Source organism: Pelodiscus sinensis, chromosome 16, assembly GCF_049634645.1.
Source record: "Pelodiscus sinensis isolate JC-2024 chromosome 16, ASM4963464v1, whole genome shotgun sequence".
Lineage (NCBI taxonomy): Eukaryota > Metazoa > Chordata > Testudines > Trionychidae > Pelodiscus > Pelodiscus sinensis.
Window position 1 is genome coordinate 3,631,800 of NC_134726.1, and position 25,638 is coordinate 3,657,437.

Consider the following 25,638-nt stretch of genomic DNA (forward strand, 5'->3'; position numbering starts at 1 on the left):
ACCAAATGGAAATTTAGGCAGCAGGTTTAAAACAAACGGAAGTTTTTCATCACTCAGCGCTCAGTCAACCTGTGGAACTCCTTGCCAGAGGATGTTGTGAAGACTAGGGCTTTAACAGGGTTCAAAAATGAGCTAGATAGATTCATGGAGGTTAGGTCCATCAATAGCTGCTAGCCAGGATGGATAGGAATGGTGTCTCTAGCCTCTGTTTGTCTTGAAATGGATGACAAGAGAGCGATCACATTATGATTACCTGTTGTTTCCTCTGTCTGGGGTATCTGGTAATGGCCACTATCAGCAGACAGGACACTAGGCTAGATGGACCTTTGGTCTGACCCAATCTGGCCATTCCTATGTTCACGCATGTATTGCTTGACCATAATTAGCAACAATCTAGAAATTGTGTCCATTACTTCACTGCTAGTTCTCTCCTTTTTCTTTCCCTTGGGGAAACTTTGCTTTTTAGTAAGATAATTAGTTAAAAACAGTGCTGAAATTTTCCTCTGTTGGGTGTTTAAATTTTCTTTAGACTCTATTGCATCTCCTCAGCACTGATGTGGGTGCTCCTGTGGTGGCAGAAACTAAGATAGTAGGTTTCAAAGAGCACCTCTCGTGAAAGTTCAGTGCCTGTCACTGAGAGCCACATAGGATTTGTCTCTGGTTTAAGAGATTGGGATTCTCCCAATTGGTGCTTAGTTTATAAATCCATTTCTGTTCAGCTCTTCTGGGAGTAACAGATCCCACTTTTACTAAGCTTCTCAGAGAAGGCCATCTGAGTGTCTCTCTTAGGAGCAGAAATGCCAGAGCAATTTAATCTGAGATCCTGATCATACTCAGCTGAGTCTGGATCTGGAAGTGTGTTAGATTCTGATCCTGAAGGCACACTGGTATGCTTTGATATGATTTATGCTTCCTAGCCCCCACTACCATTGCCAAAGGTGAGGCATCTTAACCTATTCTGTCAGCCTCACTTCCCAGAAGCTCGGGATTGACCTCCTCCTCGAGCTGCTGCCTCACGTTCTGTGTTGAATTTTTGAAGCAGGCTTTTAAAGTCTTCAAAAAAATGGTGTCACTGGGTAACTAGGCCCAGCCCTACCTGTTACATAATTAGCTTTTCTCTCCAGAGCAGAAAAGTGGACAATGTCAGGTAACAGGTCTTTTGGGAAAGACGTAAGAAAAGGCCCATGGAAGAGTTTTTAAAAGAGAGGCCTCTCCAGATGAAGAAGAGAACTGGACACAGGAGGGTTGGAAGAAGATCCTCCAGATCTAAGTTGCCCAAATGCTCCTCTTGCCTTGTAGAATTGAAACATGTTTCTCCAGCTTGATTAGTCAGGTGACAGGGAAGCCCAACTCTGTATAAAAATGTACAGTATAATTTGTGCATCTTTCACTTACTTGCATGGAAGCTTCCTTCTGTTGCTCTTTCAGTCTCGTGACATTTTCTCTTACTCCTTTACCCTCCTCCTCCTTTTTTAGCCCTTCTAGGGTCTCCAGCTGGCGGAATCCAGAATTCAATTGGCTCTGTTGGAACAGGCCAGCAGAATACTCCTTCATTAAGCAACCCTAATCCGATTGACCCCAGCTCCATGCAACGAGCCTATGCTGCTCTTGGACTGCCATATGGCAACCAGCCACAGACACAGTTGCAGCCACAGGTACAAGGCCAACAACCAGCACAGCCTCAAACTCACCAGCAAATGAGGACCATAAATCCATTAGGTAGGTGAAGAAAATAGAAGTTGTGAGCTCTGTAATAATAAAGTTTATTTCAGTCTAAGCCAGACAATGAGCAAAGTTTAGGCATAAGGATATGATTGCATATACAGCATGACTTTTTTTAGATTGCAAAATGACTCAGTTTTATCTTTAAACATACTTTCATTCAGTTGGTTAGAAAATTAGGTTCAGTTTATGCCAGGTATAGCAGGTAATAGATGTTTTCAAAAAAGTATGATTAGTAATTCAATACTCCACAAATTTTGTTGCTGCTCATAGCGTTATTTGTATTTAGGCCTAATTCCTTATGGATTTCATCTTGTTTAATAAAGCATGTAAATCACTCATTTTAAGATTGCTCCACTTCAGCTGATATTGGATAGACTGAGTCTATTTGATGGATAAGATGTCAGTACTCTTATGTTTTTTCTTGTGCTTATGTAAGCTGGTCAGATCTTGTCAGTTTGTATAATAAAAACAGGTGTGCCAATAATTATAGTATTTTAATTTCTGTTAAGTGCATTTTTAAGGAAACCTACTGCTACAATTAAATGTTCGTAGACACACTTACATGACATAAAAAGCTTATTTCTCCGTTCTTCACTAAGATCAAAATGCCATTTGTTTAACATTTATCAGAACTCCAAAGTGTGCCTAAGCAACTTTCTCTACTAGTTCTGTTTCATTTTTTTCCACAAAGGAGCTAACCAGATGAACCTTTCTGCAGGAGGGATAACAACAGACCAGCAAGCTAGTCTAATCTCAGAAACTGCTCTTCCAACATCCCTGGGGACAGCAAAGTAATGCACACATTTTATGTTGTTGCTAATTTAACATTTGTTAACATGGAGTGTGAATTTGTAAATTCAGAGTATGCATTCTGCAGTATGATTATATTGTCATTGTGTCTTCTATTGCACCACTGAATGCTGCTCTTCGGGTGTACACTGTCCAGCTGTCATTTGAAATCTGCACACCCCTCCCAACACCATTTTTCTTCACTCTTTTGCCTTGGAAATGCATTTCCAAAAGTAAAATATTGTATTCTTTTATGCACTTGTTGTGTGTACTTACAGAATCATAGCAGTTGCTCTCCTAGATTGCCTGCCCTTTCATGTTTGTGCCTATATCTCACAACACCTAAGCTGTTATAAAAGAATTTAAATTAATAAGCCCCCAAATTCCATCATTTAATTGATTATTTTTTTCATTGCAGTTTGATGCCTTCAGTTTCATTTTAAAAATCTTTATAACCATCTGTCAGTGATGAAAACTGTTTTCAAACTACCTTGGTTATTTCATACATGAAACGGGCAGTTGTGTTCCACACTATAACATTGCCTTGTTCCATTTCAGTCCACTAATGAATGATGGCACAAATTCTGGCAATGTGGGGAACCTGAGCTCGTTGCCAACAGCTGCACCTCCTTCCAGTACAGGGATAAGGAAAGCATGGCATGAACACGTCACTCAAGACCTACGCAATCACTTAGTCCATAAACTGTAAGTATTTCCAAGTCTGGAGACTTGTTCCTAAATACTTACATTTTTTGATTAGTGACTTGCTGTATGGAAGTAGCTGAGTGGTTCATGCAGGAACCACGTTTCTCAGAATCAGTGGATTTTGACGTAACTAACTGAAATTCCACTAATTAACGAAGTTTGATATAGCAATATCTCAGGACTTAGTGGTTCAAGAGATTGACAGTTGAAGACCTACATGATTTGGTGGTTTTGGCTCATTTCTTATTGGGGAAATGTACACCCTCTGAAAACCCCACTAATGCAGTTTGTACTGGTTGATGCCATACAGCCAGTCTCAGCAGAATGTCCTTTGAGACTGGGCTGCTTTCTTAACCCTAACTATTAGCTCTCCAGCTTGGGATTTAGGCACTTTCTGGGCACTGTGCTGGCAAACTTCCATTGCCTCTCCCTTGCTGTACCTGAGTTATAAATAGAGGATTTCATTCACTCGGATTGACAGTCTAAACACAGTTCACCATTACTAAATTCACTTAAATAATTGTGAGGGAATGGTTGGGCAGTAGCTCTCTTCTTAGGCCAGGTCTACACTAGACCTGGCAGCTCTGCATAAGGTACGCAGCTCCAGCTACGTAGAATACCTTAAGCTGAACTTGGCATCCCCACAGTGGAAGGCCGATGTGAGCAATCGCTCCTGTTGGTTTCCCTTACTTCTCACAAGAGCAGGAGTACCAGATGAGCAGGGGAGAGGGCCCTCTGAGTTCGATTTAGCGGTCTTAACTAGACTTGCTAAGTCGAACTCTGGAAGATTGATCGTGGCAGCATTGATCTTCTGCAGAGTGAAGACATGGCCTTAGTGTTGATGTATCTTCTGTGCATTCCAAGTTAAAGATTATAAAGAATTTTGAATGTATATTTAAAAAGGTGGATTTTGGGTTTTTTTCCCTACGGTAGTGTGCAAGCCATCTTTCCTACTCCTGACCCAGCAGCACTGAAGGATCGTCGCATGGAGAATTTGGTGGCTTATGCCAGGAAAGTGGAAGGAGATATGTATGAATCTGCCAACAGTAGGGTATGTTACCTCATGAAGTGTTGATATTTTGAACCTGACCTGTATAATGGAAACTGCTGAAACCCTTGCTGGTGATTTCACTGCCCTGCTCCCATCCCCTGTGTTTTCAGTGTAGATTACCTGGTTTTACAGCAAAAAAACAAACAAACTCAACTGCTTGTATGGTTTTTGCAGACGCAATCATCATACACCGTTCATCCACCAAACTAGGTCACTATTGGGAGGATGCTTGTGTCTGCAGAGAGGAAGCAGGCCTTCTAAATCAGCCCAAGGAGTGGGACCCAAAATTGGGTCAACCAGGATGTTTCAAAGAGTCTCGTGGCAGCTTCTGTGGCTTCTGTCTCACGGAGCTGACTGTGCTCATTCCCTGCACCAGGCACTGCACCCTGTAGGTTCCCAGCAGGTAGAGGGGGGTTTGAATGAGTGGCGTTGCAACTCCACGAGTCAGGTCCCAACTCCACTCAGACTCGATTTCTTGTCTTCTGTGAATGAGGGCAGAATTTTGTACCTGCATTAGGTTGTGGTTTTTTTTTAGTCTCATCATATAGCTTCAGTTTGTCTGGGCACAGAAGCTCCTGTTGAAAGCAAGGAACCTTTGATCAGGGAAGCCGGCTTGATGAAGTGGAAGAGATTCTCTAAAGCCATGGTGTCAAACATGCTAGCTGCTAGCCACATGTGGCTATTTGACCAGTTGAGTGTGGCTAGTTCGCTATAGTAGTAGCCACTGTAGTGGCTACTGCTTCAGAACTGGTTGGACACCACAGCTATAAGACATCTGAGAGGAGCCTAGAACCAAGACAGTGCTCCACCTCTTTGATTCTGGATAATCTCCATTCAACAGCCATATTGCCATTTCAGTGAAAACAAGATGGGTCTTTGAATGACACCACAATTTATGGCAAAAATGAAATCTCTATTCTAGTTGAAACTGGAGAGCCCTTCCATGTTTTAGCCTGCATGCTCTTCTCTGTTCCCTAGATGCATGTAGGGCAGTGGTCCCCAACCTTTTGGGGCTGCTGGGCGCCCGGGGGTGGAGCTACTCACGCGCTGGGCACCTGGGGGCGGGGCCGTGCATGCGTCTGGGGGCAGGGCCACCCATATGGTGCATGCCAGGTGCTGGCGCCACCCATGCGCTGCACTCCTGAGGCCGGCACCGCTCCTGTGCCATGCACCCTGGGGTGGGGCTTCCCATATGCCATGCCCGCCCATGTGCTGCATGCCCGGGGCCGGCGCTGCTCCTGTGCTGTGCACCCAGGGCCGGTGCCACCCTTGTGCCACACACCCACAGGCCGGCACCACCCATGTGCCGCATGCCCACCGGCCAGCATAGCCCTTGCATCGTGCACCCGGGGGCAGGGTCACCCAAACGCTGAGCACCTGGGGGCGGGGTTGCCCATGTGCTGCGTGCCCCGGGGCCGATGCTGCCCATACACCGTGCACCAGGGGGCGGGGCCTCCCCGTTCACTCGGTGGGCACACAGAAATGGCCCGGCAGGCGCCATGGCGCCCGCGGGCACTGCGTTGGGGACCACTGATGTAGGGCCTTAGGTTTTATTTCAAAGAACACAGGCAGTTCTGCAAATTAGTCAATCGTTCTTGACATTAAGCGAAGAAAAGGAAATGAACCTCTGAAGTGCAGTATTTCACAGTATTTCCTAAGAATGCAAAACATCTCCAAACCTCTTCCAGGAACCATAAGCCCCATGTTCACAGATGCATGATGGTTGCACTACGGCAAGGAACACAAAACCATCTATTGTTAAAAGTAGGATAGCTACATGCTCATTTGTTCGCTCATTTGTTCACCCCTTGACAAAGTGGGTGTTTCCTCATCTGCAGATTTAGTGTTTGAGTGATCCTCTAAGATGCTGTTTAAGTCTTCACTTGTAACTTGATCTTTTCATAACAGACTAAGCTGCTGCCAGTTTAGAATGTCTCCTGCAGTACTGTGCAGGTGAGCCGCTCTTATCACCTGTGACCCTGGATTGGTGGAGAGGTGTGTTATGAAAAGACCAATTTGTAAATAAGGATAAAACTGTCCTGCTGGAGGGTAAATTGTATCTTCGTATTGCTTTCTCTGCCAGCAAGTAGCAGGCATCCTATAGCAGTCCCTTTCAGAAAGGCCTATTCATGATGATTCACAAGGGCCTATTCTTTGGAAGGCAGACAAGATGGATAGTCAGTCTGTAAAGTAAACTTCTCTTATATTTTTTTTGCCAAAAGCTTCACTGTGACTTTCCACTTCAGAATTATAAGGAGTCTCATCTTCATATGATAGTTGTAATATAGACAGTTCTTTATCTGCAAAAAAAAAATGTAAATGACAATATACTGCTAGTTTTCTTTGTATTTTTATAATAAATGATATTGAATATTATCTTTCTCCTTTATAGGATGAATACTATCATTTATTAGCAGAGAAAATCTACAAGATACAAAAGGAACTAGAAGAGAAACGGAGATCTCGTTTACATAAGCAAGGGATCTTGGGTAACCAGCCAGCCTTACAGACCCCAGGAGCTCAGCCACCTGGTATCCCACAGGTGGCTGCTGCCATGGGTCAGGCACAGCCTGTGAGACCTCCCAGTAAGTACTTGTGTATGGAATGGATGAGTGGGCAGGGGAGGTGGCAGTGGGTGGGGAAGCTTTTTACATTTCGTGTATTGACCTTAAAAACTTCGGCTGAGCAGTGCCAAGTTTGGCTGAAGAGTCATTGTGCTTTATACTATTTCTGAATTTGAAAGAAAACAAATTTTTTTCTGTGACCGTTCTTTTTATTCTGTTGCAGATGGGCCTATGTCGATGCCAAACGTGCCTATGAGTCGTATGCAGGTCTCTCAAGGTATTTAGTTTTTCTTCTCCAGCATGTTACTTGGTTGATTCAAAACACAGCTTTTCTAGGTTCCTTTTCTTCTGTATTTTCATTTCCTATTGGTTGTGTGTGTGCGTATGACAGACTCTCTCCCCCTTCCTTTTATTATTTGTATTTATTATTACATTCTATCTGGAGTGGCTCATGACAATGAATGCCCACCTCAGGGCAGACTGTCAAGAAGCAAGATGTAAACCACGAACAATTGTGAACTCCTTACACGCTGTGACAGTGTTCCCATGGAGTCATAGACAGTCTCTTTGGGAATGCCATTCTACCTTGCCACCCAGGCAAGCTTGATTTTTTGGTTACATGTTCACTCTACATCAAAAATCACAACAATATTCAGCAAATAGTCTTTAAAGTGCTACCAGACTAACAAAGCATGTAGATGGTATCATCAGCTTTCGTGAGTTGTGCCCACAGAAGCTCATAATACCATCTACATGCTTTGTTAGTGTATAAAGTGCTTCCAGACTATTTGCTGAATATTGAAGTTTTTTCTTCTTACAGACTAACTCGGCTATCCCTCTGAAACTTTTGAACAATATTCAGGTTATTCCTCGTCCCGAATAGGGATGTGAAAGTGTAATCTTTTACACAGTTAACCAAGGAGCCTGGGTCCATCAGTTAACATGCACGGTTACATACAGGGTGTTCCCCCAACTCCTGATGCTGCCTTTGTATAAGCTGGTTCCTCGTGTACCAGCTCCTTCCGAACTGCCTGCCCACCCCACTCTGCTGCCTTTGTGGGGGGGGGTAGGGGGGGAGACAGTGTACACAGGAGCCTGTGGAGCTGCTTACCCCTCTTCTACTCTCCTCCCCATATGTCAGAGGCAGCAGCACGGGGGCAGGTGCACTGGGTCTCAGGGAGCCGACTGCCCTCTCACCTCGAGTAATCGCTGAAATTCTAAGCAGTTATACATTTAGTTCAATAAATGCTTTTTCACATCACTAGTCCCAAAGGACCAGTCACTTACCCCAGTCAGTTGTACTCAGATCTTAAACCAAAGATAGAGCTTGTGGGTAGTTCTGTAACAAGCAAATTAAAAGCTTAAGACACTAGTAACCAAGAAACAAAGTGGATCATTTATACGGTTAAAGCAGGTGAACATACACACACAAATGAGGTACAATCTTAGGTTCAAAAAGTAATAGCTTATTATAAAAGCTTCTCTTCTATCCTTCAGGGCTAGCCCAAACTTAGCAGCTTGGGGATCTCCAGTTTATATTCAGCAATCTTTGTCCCACAGAGTCCAGACAGGTTAAAGATACCAGTGTCTCTTTAACTGGCATTTATTCCCTTCTAACAGCATTAAAGCTGTGTTGGGGGACAGGGTTGTGGGGGAAGCGGTCAGAAAAGCTGACCACAATGGTTGATCTGATGTCTGTAGACCTTCCTTTGTTCTGGAGAAGATAACACCTCTTGTAGTAAACTAGCATTTCACATTGGTAATGCTTGTCCCCAACTATGGGGCATCTATGCTCTTCGCAAACAGATATATAAATATAACCTTCTATCCAGTGACATAGATATTAGAAGTAGGATTAATACATGCAGCATCCTACAATCATTCTGAAAGTCTTAACCCTAACCACATTCTTAAACTCTAATATCTGTTTTAATAACACACAGGTAAACCAGTTTAGTTTCCAGCTGTACATATGTCAGTGTTGAGAGATGCATAAGGCCCGTCACATGCGCTGACAACTAATCTGCCAACATAACACACTTTTTACCCACCTTTATCACCATGCTATCTCAGGGACCAACAAGACATGTCCAGTAGTTTATCCACAACAGGATTAGGGGAATCAGCAGTATCCTCAATTTTTCTGTCAGTGTAAAACGTGCTAAACTATTTTCATTTATGGTGCTGCTTTGTCAAATAACTATTAGTCCTGAAGATGCTTGTAAAGTGGGTCTTCTCTCATTATTTGTTACCCCCATGCATGTTCTAGAGCTCAGCAAAAAGCAGCTGGAGCAAGGCTACTGCATTGAAGTACTAAAAGATTAGATGTTTCATCTTCCCAAGTAGGAATCCAGTTTTTATTTGTCATGATTTATTGTTTATGGAATCTAGTAAGCTGAAAATTGTATTGCAATCCTTTGGAGCTATGATGAGGGGCACTCTGTTTAATGACACATCTTTCATGTTATTTATTTTGTGTAGGAAAAGAAACATTCTTCAAACATGCGCGTGCACACACATATATCTGTAAACAGTATTGGGTCTGTTATAAATTTATCTGACCAATGTGTGATTTGTGGTGGTATTTATGAAGTTGTATTTTGAGGAGAGTGGTGGGGTTTTGATAGTGGCTGGTTGTGGGATTGTTTTCATTTATACTTTGACTTGGAGCAATGTGTTTGACTTCGATGTGTACTTTATATAACTGATAATTACTTACAGTAAAACCTGAATTAGAGACATCTCTTTTTATGCAACTCCTGTCTTAAGTATCCCTCCTCTACAAATTTTCCTAGAAGTACTGAGTATAGCACTGCTTTGCATCATTTTCATTTGTTTTCCCCAAAACTTTTCCTCCTGTTGAACATGTCTGTCTTAGTCCATATCCACTTACCAGAGGATCAACACTTTGGCAATTGATGTTCCAGGATTCTATTTAGCGGGTCTAATAAAGACCCATTAAATTAAATGCCAACGGCACCCCCTGTCAGTATCTGTACTCCTCGGGAGTAAGGGAAGTTGACCTCCTGCTGTGAAGATGGCACCAAGCTTGGCTTAAGGTAGTAAGTTGACTCCAGCTATATTGTTTACCTAGCTGGAATTGTATGCCATAATCCGACCTTCCTCCTGCAGTGTAGACTTAGCCATGGTGATCTTTGTGTGCTAAGGAACCACATTGACTTTTTAATGTAAAGAATGGTTATTGGTCTTCTGACAGCCTGAGGCAGAATTGTAATCGATTGTATATAATTACCCACTTAACTTTCTTTGTGGCAGGGTGTGTGAGCAATGCCTTTTTTACCATAACTGATCTGAATTATAATACTGTAGGCTGGTGACTGTACTTACATAAGTGTTCATAAGTGCTTGATTACTTGTTTTTAATGAGCTGTTTTGGGGGTACATTTTGCAGGAATGAATCAGTTTAACCCCATGTCCGTAGGGAATGTACAGATGCCACAGGCACCTATGGGACCCCGTGCAGCTTCTCCAATGAACCATCCTGTACAAATGAACAACATGAGCTCTGTTCCAGCGGTTCGTGTTTGCTTTCTTCATGTTCTTATTATAGTTTAATTCCACTTAAGAATTTCCTTAATCTTTATCATAAAGATGTCCAGAGAAAAGCCATATTCAAATGTGTGTGGAAAACTCATGTGGCTGCTAGTTCATTTGAATTTCATGCTAATGAGTTTCAAAGACATTTATCTTTCATCTTTGCTATCCCACATTTTTTTTACTGGCTCCTTTATTTCAAGTGTTTAAATCTGCCATAAAGAACATAAATACTTAGGGTGGGAAGAGGCCATCTGAGTACAATAGTAACTAGTGTTTTCTAGGAGAGAGAAACTTGGGGCTTCCACGTACTGTAATCGTCCTGAGACCACTTAAAACCTTGTTTTCATGTTTTTCAGAAAATTAAAATATATTTTAAGAGTTCCAGCATGTTACTTACCTGTGTTAGCCCAACGAGCAGAATTCTAGTATGTAGCATTCTGAATATTATTGCTTCAGTATGTCAACTGATATTTTTGTTTTTAAATTTCAGATGGCAATGTCTCCTTCCCGAATGCCTCAGCCGCAAAACATGATGGGAGCACATTCCAGTACTATGATGGGTCAAGCTCCTACCCAAAACCAGTTCCTCCCTCAGAATCAGTTCCCCTCATCAAGTGGGGCTATGAATGTGAACAGTGTTGGCATGGGTCAATCAACAACCCAGACGGGAGTTTCACAGGTAGAATTGATTTTCTGAATTATGGATTATTTTAGTCTAATTCAGTCAGTGATCGTTATACCCCTCCAATTTAACTAACTTCTTAGACACTCTCTTGTCTTTTACTTTCTCTTTCTGCAGTCCTAATATTTCCATGAGTTTCTACATTAACTCTAGGTGTATTAGTTTAGGGCAAAAAAAATTTTATTCTTGTAAATTCTGTAATCCGCATAATCTTATGGAAAATGTTAGAGGGAAATGAGGAAAAGTTAATTTGTGATACTTTCAGTCTCTCCCCCTTCCACCTCTTTCCCCCCCCAAATCTAAGTCATCCATATGCTCCTGGTTTTTTGGTATGCAGACTTTAGTAGCTATTATTTTAAATTATAGACTACAAGAAAGTCCTCTTGAAATTATTTTTAAACTAATTACATCGGAATGGGAAATTGTTGTCTTCCATGTTATTACAGAAGTTCATTCAGATTTTTTCTTTAATAGCCGAACACTTCTGCATGTGGCTTTTTTAAAAAAGAAAAACATCTCCCCTCCTGGAGAAATACTTCAATACGTTATGGATAGAAAAACAGTATTCCTCAAAATATTTTTAGGGCAGTATAAAAGCATTTTAACAATTTGACATGTTACTACAGAGAATTCATTCATATTTATTTAGAGTTATACAAATACTCTACTGCTTGTATGAAGATTTTAAGTACAATCAAATGAAGGCATATTAGCATGGTCTACTGTCCCTGACTCTCTCTTCAGCAATTGTAATTTGTCTGATGCAGCATCTAATAAAATATATAATCTTAAAATATATGCATGTCCTTTATAGTACGGAATTTACATTTTATAATGTCGCTGGACTTTGAAATATGGATGCACAATCCTTTTGAATGTCCAGGATAGTCAAGGCACGGTAAAAACAGTTGCATTTTTAGATGCATTGTGTGTGGTAAACCCAAAGGCTCTGATTCTAAGATGTCCTCCTGAGCACTGTAGCTTAGTAGATGCAGCCTAGGTTGTGGGGAGCTTTAAGCCACTTAGTGTCTTCTGAATCCTCACGCCTACCCAGCCTACTGGCACAACTTAGTTCTTGAATGGCTGCCTATGTGGAGTGCTGTCTAGATTCCATATCCTTTATGCTAATAGAACAACATAAAAGGAGTAAAAACTATTGAAAAATGTTTGTGATTTGGTGTGAGAATCTGTGCATTTGGGAGAGCAATACTGTGTCCATTGTAAATATAAAAAATGTATGGTGGTCTACACTGCTTCTTACAAGGCATTTAACGCTCTTCTAATGTCCAAGCAAATATGACTTAATTTTGGAGCAGCATAGATGCATTAAGAACTCTCTCTTTTTAGCAAGGGCAGGTTCCCAGTGCTGCTATTCCGAACTCCATGAATATGCTAGGACCACAGAGTGGTCATATATCATGTCCACCAGCGACCCAGCCGCCTCTACATCAGACTGCACCTCCTGTATCCACGGCAGCTGGCAAGCCACCTATCCAACACCAAACGCCACCTGGAATGACTCCTCCTCAGCCAGCAGCACCCACTCAGCCATCCACACCCGTCTCATCTTCAGGTCAGACACAGACACCTACGCCAACACCTGGCTCTGTTCCAAATGCAACACAGACACAAAGTACGCCTACAGGACAAACTGCAGCCCAGGCTCAAGTTATACCCCAGCCTCAGACTCCAGTACAACCCCAGTCTGTGCCAACACCACAACCATCTCAGCAGCAACCAACATCTGTGCAGGCACAACCTCCTGGCACTCCAGTAAGTATTGGCTCCTTTATTTGGTCCAAATGCAACAGAAACCTAAACATTCAATAAGGAGTTTTCCCTGGAAAGATACTGTGCTGTAGAATTACAGATCACGGGGTCCTTATGTCACAGTAACAGGAGCTTCTGTTTATGGGGGAAGGTGCCATTTAGAAATAGGTATTTACATTTTGATTCGTATGCAAACAAAATGCATTCATCCAGCCATTCTCAGCAGCCATTTTAGTTAGTGATTTCCAATACTAGGATTAAAAATACTACAGAATGTTTCTACAGCTGTGCGTGGGAAGCTTGTACATAATCTGCTATGCTATGTTTGGCTCTAGTCAGGATCATTAGTCTTTCACCTTCATGATAATTAAATTCACACAAAGCTTTTAAAGGTGGGTGGAAAGAAACTGCATGGTAATCAGCGTGTACTATCCACCATTCAGCTGCTTTGTCAACAGAAGATGCTAAGGCATCAGATGATAAATTCATTCCTGTCTTTACCTCAGTGTAACCAGAGATCTGTGCTCTGGTATCCCGTGTTTGGTTTTAGTGAGTATCAGACCCAGGTGTGGCACTATTTCAGATGATCTTTTGTTGTATGTATCTTGTATTGTTCCTCTTAGCAAGACAAATTCATATTTCTATACATTTCCTCAATATTTTGATTTTTGTACTTTTTTTTTATATCAGCTCTCTCAGGCAGCAGCTAGTATTGATAACCGAGTGCCCACCCCAGGCTCAGTTGCTAGTGCCGACATCAACTCCCAGCAACTGGGACCTGATGCACCAATGCTAGAAAGCAAACCAGAGGTTAAAAATGAAGAAATTGAGCCAGAGCCTTGTGAAACACAAGTGGAACCTAAGCCTGAGGTAACTGAAATTCCTTCACAGTTAATTAGAGCAGTTAATATAGAGCTAAAATAAGGGGAGTATGAATTGGTGAGCTAAGTTAACTGTGTATTGTATTTCAGGCTATGAACATGCTGAACTGAGAGAATTTTTAGTTTCAGACATTCTAGGTCCAGAGTTTCATCTTGTCTCTTCTTTTCTTAAGCTGGAGGAGGATTTACAAGGATCTGGCCAAGTGAAAGAAGAAATAGATGTGCCGGAGGCAAAACAGGAGCCGATGGAAGTAGAAGAAAAGAAACTTGACATCAAGGTAGAACCTAAAGAGGAAGAGGAGAGTGGCACTAATGGCACCACTTCACAATCTACATCACCGTCTCAGCCGCGTAAAAAAAGTATGTATGCAGAAATGGGAGTCCTGCTATCATTTGTCTTGATTTTCTGTCTTTAAGCCATCCAGGAGGTCTCTCTCTTTGCAGGGGTGGGCAAAGCCAGATCCGATCTGCAGGGTTAGTCCCTGTGGGCCTTCACTTCTGTCTTTACCTGCTCCTCCAGAGGTATCAGGTGATCACGACTCTTGTCGGCCGCGGATCGCTGTTCACAGCCAATGAGAGTGATGGGAAAAATTCAGTGGTTACATGTTTACATGCGGGGGGAGACAGCTCCCTGTATCTGGTGCATGTGGGGTGCCAGCTCTTAAGCAGGCTTCCGCTGAGCACCAGCTCCTGTGGAGCCGCATCCTGCTCCCCACACTGCTGCAGTGACAGCAGCACGGGAGAAGAGGGGGAGCAGGCAGGAGCCAGTGCTTGCAGGGAGCCGGCTTTTAAGCAAGCTCCCTGTGAGCACTGGCTGCCATGGAGCCACCTACCCTGAGCTCCCCCCGTACTGCTGCCTCTGAGGCAATTTTGGATTAACATCAACTTTCTGGATCTTTGGGAAGTGCAGATGGCATATCATACATTTCTCCCATTCATTCTGTCCTGTCACCTGCTTATCAAGTCAGACAACGCCACAACTGTTTTACATCAAAAAACATAAGTGCATGCGGTCACCAGAGCTTTGTTCAGAGACAGATTGTGGGATTGGTGCATCATCTGCAAGATCCTGTTGTCAACGGCTTATCTCCCGGCAACTCAGTGTGATTGAGCAGGCAGTTCATGGGTGACTCTGAATGGGAGCTCCCCAATACTGCAATCTGACATCTTGCTCCAGAGGGGGTATCTTTGCTAGAATGGGAATGTTCATCAGCAATATAAGGCATCCTCTTAAGTAGCAGGAAAGAGTCCATGAGGCATTCCTACAAATGGGACATGTCCTTGACAATGTGGAAATTTGCCTTATTTTGGACTACTTTCTGTCCCTGACAGCATCCGGCCTTGCTCTTGACTCCATCCAGGTTCATATGGTGGCTGTTAGTGCTTTCCACTCTCCACCTGCCCATGGAAGGACACTCTTTGTTTATGTATCTCTTGACTTAATGGATTTTGAAAGGGAGTTCTTTGGACCTATCCAGCCATTTAACTTATTGTCCCCACATTGGGACTTCAGCCTCATCCCTTTGACCTTAATAAATTTGCCCTTTGATCCTTTGGGCCCATGGTGCCAATCTCTTCTTTTCACATAGGTCACCTTCCTGGTTGCTTTTACTTTTGTGAGAAGGGTAGATGAAGTGGGTGGACTCCCATTTTACCATATTCTGTAGGACACGTATCCTTGCATATGTGCCTCAAGTTTATGCCAAAGATTGTATCCTGCTTTCACCTTAATCAGTCAGTACACTTATTTGCTTACTTCCCGAAGCCTTGTCCCTTGGTGCAAGAAGCAGGGCCTTCCCTCCCTCAATGTCCACAGGGCCTTGGCCTTCTACCTGCAAAGGATGAAATAATTCAGGAATTCCCCTCTGTTGCTTATTGCTGTATCAGAAAGAATTAAAAGCCAGGCAATAGCCACTTTGAGGATTTCTAAATGGGTTTCAGAGTGCGTTATGCTCTGCCGTTAGTTATTGGCACTGACTCCACATCTTGGTGTGAACCCACTGCACACGAGTGCAAGCATCAGTTACAGCTGTGCTTCAAGATATAAAGCTTATGGACATATGTAAGGTGGCCACATGGAGTTCGGTACGTATATTTGCTTCTCCTGATGGCATGGTATGAGATTCTGCAGGGAATGCCCCAACCAGCAGAGCTTTAGTCCAATCAGTGGTTCCATTATCTCCCCACATCCCCCTCTTCCTGAGTAGGTGTGACTTGCTAATCCCCCTCAATGAAGTACAAGTGTGGCCCTGTAACAGGACAGCACCCGCCTCTTGCGAGCATCCCTCTGAAGTGTGTGCGCCTGCATTCTCTTCTGCAACTTGGGACTCTGACCGAGTCAAATGCCCCATGTGTGAATCAAACCTCTTCTGGGGTGCACATCTAACAGGAGCCCGTCTTGGTGCCTTCTGTAATATCCCCTCATGGGGCTTCCCCTCCTGCAGGCCAGTGTCTTTGCCCTCACCGCAAGGCTTTGTCTCTAAGTCGCAGCATACTCTGCTGCTGCTCTGTCAGCCAGCCCATCTCCCAGACTGCATCCTTTTAGCTGTACACTGCAACTAACTGCTGCTCTGCTGCTCTGCTTTGTAGCTCCTTTTATAGGGCCATCCTGACCCCTGATTGGCTGCATCCCTTGCAGCCACTCTAGCCTGCCTGGAGGACTTCTCTCTAGCTTTTCTGGGGAGAGGTATGGCAGGACTAAGAGGCCTCTAGCAGGGGGCCTTAGGGCTTAGTCCACCCCATCACAGGCCCAAACTCAAGAGGAGGTTACTTACCTGTAACTACAGGTTCTTCCATGTATGGTTCCTGTTTGTATTCTAGTCCCAGCATCCTTCCCCTATGCTGTGGGTCTTTGAAATGCAGTGATGAAGGAACTGAGGGTGTGGTTGGTCTATTCTACCCTTTATCGCCTAGTTGGTCAAAACCATGAAGCTGTATAAGGGCACATGCATGGACAAATGAACATCATTGCTTTAAAAATCCTGAGTTCTGGCCACATGGAGCATGTGTGTAACCCTCAGTGGAGTGTAACTAGGGACCACTCATCTTGAAGAACCTCCAGTTGCAAGGTAAGCAACAGGTGTTTCTGCCATGATTCTTCAGTGGTTTGTTGTCCACTTCTTCATGTGAACACTGATGCAGGCTCTGGTGTAAAAAACCCATCCCATGAGCTATTGTAAAACTTCCTTAATTATACTCAAAAGCAGCAACACAAGTTAAATGTGAAAGTTTTTTAAGCCTGTTTTGAAGAGAAAACCTCATGTCTCTGTGGAACCAGGAAAGCTTATTTGGATTTGAGAGATCCTCCATGGAGACCAAATAGAAATGTTGGATTTTCAAAAGTGATTGAGTTAAGCCCCATCTCATATATCCAGCAGGATGACTGGAAGAAAAAGCTCACTGTAGTAATAATGAATTCAATTGCGAGAGAAACAATCTCCCATCACTCGGTCAAATTACAGTGTAATCTGCTCATATCAGATTAGTCTGTACATGTGTACTTTGATTAGTATACCTGGACAAGCCACATATGTAGATTATGTTGCACACTGCAATCTTGAACCTTTTCAGATATTTGAGTTATTAAAGCAACATTATGAACTTTACAGTGATTACCGGTAGTTAAATACTCATATTACAATTCATAGGTATACATTGACAAGTGCCAGCTACTAATAGGAATGTTTGTTACTGGGAGTTGTGGTACATAATTGCTGCATTCCAAGTTAATGTAGAGAATGTGTTAGTAATCAGATTATAAGGGAGGGTAAGAAAGTCTCAACAGAAACTTCTGAGCCTCATTTAAAAAGCTTCACTGATTGCAGCTACAATGTTGTCACTTGATTTATTATTTATATTGGTTTTAAAAAAAAAGTAAGTAGACTGATGGAAGAACACGGCGGAGTGGTTAAGAGATTGTGATATGTACTTGTATTTTACTCTGTCATACTTCTTGGTTTAATAGTGCAATTCCATATAAATACAAAACGGTTAAGCATAGCACTTTGAGGAAATACCAAAGTTGAGATTTTGTGTGAAACCTTCATATTGGCCATTGTGTACATGCATTATGATATAGTCTATAATTTTATGCTAACAACATTTCCCAAACACAACAGAAAAACTTTTTCTCCAAGATCTTACAAAAAATTATCAAATTCTCAAGTAGCCAAGCCACATCACCAAGACCGCCCAGCCAGTAGAAAGTACTTTCTCTTTTCTCCGAACAAGAAACTCCTCATTCCATTTCATTTATTTTTGGACAATGACATAAAATATAAGTAAGTTTCTTAAGACTTTCTAAGCAGTTTGAAAAATTCTCAAGAGACCACGGATTCCTTTGGAGGGAGAAGTCCTGCATATGATACCCATGATTAGGAGAATGGAATCAGCACTTCATGAGGTCTACAAGGTGCTGGCCGCAACCCAAGTGTCTACAGCTTCCACCTGCTTTGCATAAATTATTTTTGTCTTGGCTGACTATTTCCACGAGGAAGTGCCAAAAACTATCCAGGGAACTTAAATCAGTGTTTCCGAGAGAATTTCTTTCGAGACTCATTTCACTTCTGAAGACAATTGCAATGAGCAGAAGGCACCTTTAGTTGAAATAACGAAAAACAGATTTACAAGTTAAACATCTGGTGTCAGGTTCCGGAAAAGCTGGGAAAAGCTTGACAAGAAGCTTCTTGTCAGAGTTATCAGGAAAGAAATCATTTTCCTCTCAGAGCAACAAGGTGGGGGAATACAAATCCATTCACAAGAATAAAGGAGCTCTTAATACCTAGAGGATGTACATTCTGTGTTCAGCTGGCTGGGCAGGAAAGAGAATGGATCCATGGAATGGAGTCTGTGCTAATCAAGAATGACAATAGTTAGATCTTTTTACATCCAAACAAAATACTAAAAGCATTTTGGTCTTTTCAAGACATGCTTGCTTTAAACACGGTCTCCCAAACCCCTCTGTCCTTGAGCGTCTCTGATCTTCACAGCAGGTGAGAGCTTTTTGAGAGAGACCTCCATTCTATTAGAATCACCTGTTAGAGGTACTGCTGACCTTGGTGGCCACATTCTGCAGATTTAATCTCAACAATCCTTCCTTGTACCTCTGCTTCTTTTCTTCATAGTTCCCTGGGAGAGAGATTTACTTTAGGTTCCTTTTACCCCCAGAGTATAGGCCCCATTAATCCACTTGGATATTAAAAGGCAGCAATTAAAAAAAAATACTCTAGTCTCTGGTTATAAACACATTCCAGCCCTCAAAGAAATCTACCAATTTGGATTTGGTTTAATTTGCTTTCAGGTGGTGCCTCCACTCACTGTGCTCAGCATTGTACAAAAATTCAGAATAATTCTCTGGCCTGTGTTCTGTTATGCCAAAACATAGGGGAAGTGGAGTGCATGGTGTAGAGCTGGGGTGGGCAATAATTTTTGAAGAGGCCACTCCAAGATTTTGTAAAGTGGTCAAGGGCCACACTCTTCCATGATATTAATGGAGGAAGTGCAGGGTCTGGGATGGATGTTGGGCGCAGAAGGGAACTTAGGGTTAAGGGATTGGGTGCAGGAGTGGGAGCGGGGTCTGGGATGGAGTTTGAGTGAAGGAGGCCGTTGTGACGTAGGGCAGGTAACTGGGGTGCAGGGTTTTCGAATGTGACCTAGGGCAGGAGGGGGTTAGTGACTGGGCAGGGGCTGGCGTGCAGGGGGTCTGGTTTGTGACCCGGGGGGGGGGGGTGTAGGAGTTTGCATTGTAACCTAGGGTAAGGAGGGCATTATGATCTGGGGCAGGAGATTGGAGTGCCAGAACTGGGAGGGAGGGTGAGTGCAGGAGGGGGAAGAGGGTTGGGGAAGGGAGAGGCTGGGGTGCCAGAGGCAGGCTGGCTCTGGCCAGGAAACTTACCACCCAGCAACCCAACCAGCATGCTTGCCTACAGAACTAAATGCTTGCAGAACTTAATAAGTTTCTCAGCTTGCCTGCCCTGTGGCTGCACAGGCTGCATGGCCATGAGTTTGTGTGAATAACTGAGCCAGACGAGAGGGGAGTGTGGTGCTTTGTGTGCTGCCTGTTGTTCAGAAAGGCAGATCCCATTGGCCAGTTTCTGCCAGAAGCTGGCCAATGTGATTGTGCTGTGGGCGAGAGTTATGCCTGAAGCCTCTCTTCCCCCCCCCCCCCCCCCCCCCCGGCTCTCATTTTTTAAGAGAAATAGCCCCATAGCTGCTTTTCTGAGTGGCGTGCGGGATAAACAGGGGAGCCTGCCTGGGACTCCCCACTGCATCCACAGGCTGGATCCTGTGGCTTTGGCAGGCCAGATGCAGCCCGCAGGCCGTATTTTGCCCAGGTCTGGTGTAGAGCCAGGGATATGAAGGCCAAATTCCCAAAAGATTGCTTAGGCTCAATTCTGTTTCCTACACTGTGGTTAATCATCACTAGTAGTGTCAAGTAGGGCTGTAAAATGCCATTAATTAGTTAACCAGTTAAACATTAACTGATTAAACAGGGGCCGAGAAGTGCCACCTCTTCTTCTCCCTCTCCCCCCCCCCCCCCCCCCCAACGGATGGGGGATGCTCCTCCTGGGCTGGAGTACCCCCACCCCACTGGCTGAGATGGACGGGGGCTGTTTCTGCCCTCTCCCATTACCATGGACATCCTTAGTGTCAAGGTCTATGAAATAAAAGTACCAGCGCTTGACGCCACTTCGCAGTATAAATTACAATAATGTTGAGCTCCTTGTGTGTCAGCATACTTTGACAATACCAAGGATTTTGAGTCCAGACAAACCAAGGCTAAAAATCTCCTTTTTAACATGTGTCAAACAATTTGAGGACAAAACAAGATAATCCACCTTAGAAGGCAATATGGAGTGATTCCACTCCACCTGGATTTGAATGCCTTATTAAAACTTCCTTTCAAACTTCTTCACCAAGAGTCTTCATCCTTTCAGGAAGGCTGACTTTTACACCCAACCTTCCCATTCTAAAGGTTAATGCACACTTTTTGCTGCTCTCAGGAGGAAGTCCTCCCTCCCTTTTGTCAAGTCTGTGTGTTCATCCAAAATAAGTCTCATTGTTTTGGATGTGCAAAGAGCACCCTGTAATTGTCTGAAGGGTTTTCAGAAAAAAGGTACTTTGTTGTCCTGTCAGTCCACTGGTGAGAACGGAACAAGGCCTCTGAGTCCTCTCTTTTCCTGGATGACTGAAACTGTGCAACAGGCAAGTGTAGCAATGTTCCAAAATCAATTAGTCTATGCTCTCTCTAAGCTGAGTGTGTGGGTAGCTGATGCCACCCAGGCTGATTAGCAGAATACCCACAGCTGGCAGCATCTGTTTCTATTGGTGATGCACATCTGCACATGCCTTGGTACACATAACAAAATTTATTCTGTACAGATGGAAAGAATTAGGCTGTAACCAATGTTCCCTCTATCAGAGCAGAACTGTTTCCATATGCTGATCAGAAAATTCTTATGCCACTTATCAAACCATCTGGTCATTTGTCCATACTTTAGATAATACAGCTTTTGGACATAGAGATTTCTGCAGATTTTGATCCCTGACTGCATTTTACTTTGCTGTAAAAATCTGAGTAGGGGTAACAGATGTTTTGAGTGAGAGAGAGGAAATTATTCTTAACTAATTATCTTTGACTAGCCAGAAGCTCTATTCCGTCCTACTTTAAAGTTATTGTTTTGTTAATCCGTTATAGCCAAATTGCCCCCCTGCTCCGTAAAAGATGCCCTTCACAGGGTAGCATTGTTACTGTGTAGTCATCAGATTAATATATTACAATTCTCAAGCAAGGTTTCAAGAAAGGCAGACCAAATCTTGTTCTGTCTTCTGTCAGCACAGCAGAATGAAAACCCCACATTAGAAATAATGAACTTGGTTGTTCGGGGATGAAAAATTATTGGATAATGGCAAAATTCTGTCTTAAAGTATGCAGAATAGACCAGTTATATCTGAGGGGAATTCTTTTGTTTCTTTGCTGTAACTGTTTGGATTTTTCATTTCTTTTAAAACAGTCTTTAAGCCTGAGGAGCTGCGCCAGGCTCTCATGCCTACCCTGGAAGCATTGTACCGGCAGGACCCAGAGTCCCTACCTTTCAGACAGCCTGTGGATCCTCAGCTCCTAGGGATTCCAGTGAGTTGACATTAAAAGCCTTTGTGGTAGATGTATATGTGCATGTATGATATTCAGAATTCTTATTTTTCTAAACTTATTTGGGTAGCATCTTTGTGCTCGTTTGAGCTGTATATGACCATGGGAACATCTGCTGTGTGTGCCCTAAAAGTTTTCTCTCCGTGAGTTCCAATTAACGGTTAAGAATGAAGAGTTTTGAATTTCCATGGGAACCAGAATGTAAAAGTTGCTCCTCTTCAAATCGTGTTCCACTTCGGGTTCATGCAGGCCTCTGAAGCTCTAGAGTGAAGGGTTCCATGAGCAGTGTCTGTTTGGCCCGCACATGCACTCTGTACAATCTTGGGCTACCCATCAAGGATACATTGGGCTGTACAAGTGAGGCGTCCTCCGTTCCATCTTAACCGCCTTGACCTGAGATGGCACTCTAGTGTCTCAGCTTCATGTGTTCTTCAGCATGTTCTACAGTTGTTCTTTTAGTAAGTTGAGTGTTTCCAGGTAATGTTGTTTGCTGTAGTGTAGAATTCATTCGAGGTTAATGAGAGGATTGACTTTTTTCTCTCCTTTTTTCAAACATTACATCTCTTGCCAGGAGGCTATCCCAGTCGGCAATGGTCATTCTGAAGTGCATCTGCTGCTTGGGGGAGTTTTGTATCTAGCCAAAGTGTAGCTTTTGCTTAGCTCTCAAATCTAGAGTGTGGAAGAATTGAGACACCAAACTGAGACTTCTGATGATGGACTACTCCCTCCCTTCACCATGTCAGGAGTTATATTCTCCCTTCCCACTCTTGGTACCTCAGTTTCCGAACAGATCCAGTCTCAGCCCTGGTCTCCTCTAAGAGGGGAAGACTGTGGAGAACTCAAGGAACTCTCCAAAGAAGAGGAGCTCAGTCTTGCACCAAAAGAAGCCAGCCAAAAGGCCCTAGTTGCATGCTAAAACTGTAGTTTTGGACTTTGTATCAAAGAGGCGAAAGGCTGGGAGATCCCAGAGCACTTTGAAGAAGCATGGCTCTGGCAGGCTCCCAGTGCCATCTGTGAAGGATAGAGAGGTGAGATCTAGGATGCACACTCCTTTAGAATGGAATAACTCTATCAGACTTACAATCAGTGCCTCTTCACTCAGCTCCTTCGGTACTAGACATCTTTAGCATCAGCACCAACATGTTTCAAATCAACAGTTCCAACCCCGCCCAGTGGCACAAGCATGTTAATCTATCAGTGTTGGGCTCTGATAGAGATGCAGCCGTGTTAGTCTGGTCTAGCTGAAACAAAAGACAGAACTATGTAGCACTTTAAAGACTAACAAGATGGTTTATTAGGTGATGAGCTTTCGTGGACCAGACCAACTTCCTCAGATCAATATGTGGAAGAAAATCGGCACAATCATATACAGCCAGTCCCCGAGTTACGCGGATCCGACTTATGTCGGATCCGCAGATACGAACGGGGATTTTCTCGCCCCGGAGGACTGGAGCGGCGGGATGCCTGGTCCCGCCGCCCGCCTCCTCCGGGGCGAGAAAAGCTGCTCCCTGTCTCCCTGGTCTGCTGCGGGAGCCAGCAGACCAGGGAGACGGGAGCAAAGCGGCGCAGGACCCGGGTCCGGACCCGGGGTGCTTCCAGATCAGCTGGAAGCGCCGCGGGTCCAGCCCCGGGTCCTGCACGGCTTTGCTCAGCGTCTCCCTGGTCTGCAGACCAGAGAGACACTGAGCAAAGCCGCGCAGGACCCGGGGCCGGACCCGCGGCGCTTCCAGCTGATCTGGAAGCGCCCCGGGTCCGGCCCCGGGTGCTGCGCCGCTTTGCTCCGCGTCTCTCTGGTCTGCTGGGGGGGACGCAGCTAGTGCCCCCCTCAGCAGATCAGGGAGATGTGGAGCAAAGCCCGGGGCCTGTGGTAGAGCAGGTGGGGTGCTGCCGGTTGGTCCTGCAGCACCGCTCCTTGGCGCTACTGGACCAACCTGGCAGCACCCCAGCTACTCTGCCCCAGGAGTCCTGATTCAGCCGCTGCTGATCAGTTTCAGCGGTGGCTGAATCAGGACGCCTGGGGCAGAGCCGAGGAGTGGCCGCGCTACTGGACCAACCCAGCAGCACCCGAGCTGCTCTGCCCCAGGCGTCCCCAAGTTAGCCACTGCTGAAACTGACCAGCGGCTGACTACAGGAAGCCCCAGGCAGAGTTGCTCTGCCCCGGGCTTCCTGGAATCAGCTGCTGATCAGTTTCAGCAGCAGCTGACTTGGGGACGCCTGGGGTTCTTAAGTTGAATCTGTATGTAAGTCAGAACTGGTGTCCAGATTCAGCGGCTGAATCTGGATGCCAGTTCCAACTTACATACAGATTCAACTTAAGAACAAACCTACAGTCCCTATCTTGTACGTAACTGCCTGTATACCAAAGTGATACAATCAAAAAAATGAACGCATGTGAAATTGACAAGTCAGATTTTAGAACCTTGTGTCGCTAGGAGCAATGTAATATGTCTTGCACACCAATTTGCAAGTTATCAGTTGGTCTGGCCCACGAAAGCTTATCACCTAATAAACCATCTTGTTAGTCTTTAAAGTGCTACATAGTTCTGTCTTTTGTTTGTGTTGGGTTCTGTTCTGCATCTCTACAGTGTGATAGGAAAGGTGGGATCAGTCCTGGGAACCATCTTCTCTCTGGTATGGGCTCCCTCCCCTCAGTTGCTACACCAGGGTCCTTGGATTTTGTCAGCAGCAATTTGCCAGGGTGCTAGAATTGCACAGACTCCCAAGATGAGGAAACCTTTAAAGAATAGGCAAGTAAGGGAGATAAGGAAGAGGCCACCATAAACTCCTCTATTTTGTCCTTGTCTTTGGACATGGTCAGTCATGTCTCCTCCATCACCAATGGCCAACAATTTTCAACAATTCAGGGACCTTGTGAAGAGGTGGATGATGTCCTTCAGATATCTCTTGAGGTCAAAGACTTGCAACACATGCTGCTGGATATTTTGCAGTTGGCACTACCCCCTCGGGGCAGCACTATCCATTAATGAAGCGTTCCTTGATCCAGCAAAGACAGTGTGACAAATTCCTGCTGCTATCCTGATAACTTTCAAATTGGTGTGCAAGACATATTACATTGCTCCTAGTGACACACACATTTTTTTCTTGCACCCTGCACTTAATTTCCTGTTAGCAAAAGCTATAATAAGGGGGCAAACATTACTTGAGATCTACCATTATGAGAGAGACCAGAAGAAGTTAGTCCTTTTTGGTTGACCCATCTTTTTTGAAATGGGGGGTAACCAGAACTCCATGTGCTATTCAAGATGTGGGCTTACCATAGATTTCTGTTTGGCATTATATTTTCTGATATATTCCTTTCCTGTTGCTTCCTAACATTACTACCTGGTTTGACTGCCACTGAAGATTGAGTGCATGCTTTCAGAGAACTATTCCACAAAGACTCCAAAATGTTTTTCTTGACTGGTAACAGCTAAGTTCGACCCCATCGTTTTGAATTTATAGTTGAGATTGTTGTCCAGTATTTGTTACTTTTGCATTTATCAACACCAAATTTCTTCTGCCATTCTGTTGCCCAGTCACTGGTATTCTGACATGCTTTTTTAACGCTTGGCAGGTTGCTTTTTACTTGACTATCTTGAGTAATTTTGTATCATCTGCAAACTTTGCCACTTCACTATTTACCCCTTTTTTGAGGTCATTTATGACTCTGTTGAACAGCACCGGTCTCAGTACAGAGAAACCCTCTCTTTCTGTCTGTCTGTCTTTAAAGAATTATCCTATATCAGTATGTTTTAAACATTGAT

The 25,638-nt window shown here is 43.9% G+C and overlaps 1 protein-coding gene across 3 annotated transcripts in view; it reads left to right on the top strand.

Annotated features, from left to right (window-relative positions):
* The window catches only part of CREBBP (CREB binding lysine acetyltransferase), a 178,688-nt gene that overhangs the window by 115,454 nt on the left and 37,596 nt on the right, over positions 1-25,638 (top strand). For 2 of the 3 annotated variants that reach the window (XM_075899108.1, XM_006130608.3), the window contains 12 exons: positions 1,477-1,719; positions 2,417-2,516; positions 3,073-3,219; positions 4,153-4,270; positions 6,663-6,855; positions 7,058-7,111; positions 10,247-10,371; positions 10,883-11,071; positions 12,422-12,847; positions 13,535-13,714; positions 13,899-14,085; positions 21,738-21,856. In XM_075899108.1, coding sequence (XP_075755223.1) covers positions 1,477-1,719; positions 2,417-2,516; positions 3,073-3,219; positions 4,153-4,270; positions 6,663-6,855; positions 7,058-7,111; positions 10,247-10,371; positions 10,883-11,071; positions 12,422-12,847; positions 13,535-13,714; positions 13,899-14,085; positions 21,738-21,856 — 2,081 coding nt within the window. The remainder of the gene's footprint in view (positions 1-1,476; positions 1,720-2,416; positions 2,517-3,072; positions 3,220-4,152; positions 4,271-6,662; positions 6,856-7,057; positions 7,112-10,246; positions 10,372-10,882; positions 11,072-12,421; positions 12,848-13,534; positions 13,715-13,898; positions 14,086-21,737; positions 21,857-25,638) is intronic. The other variant, XM_075899107.1, reaches the window with a different exon arrangement.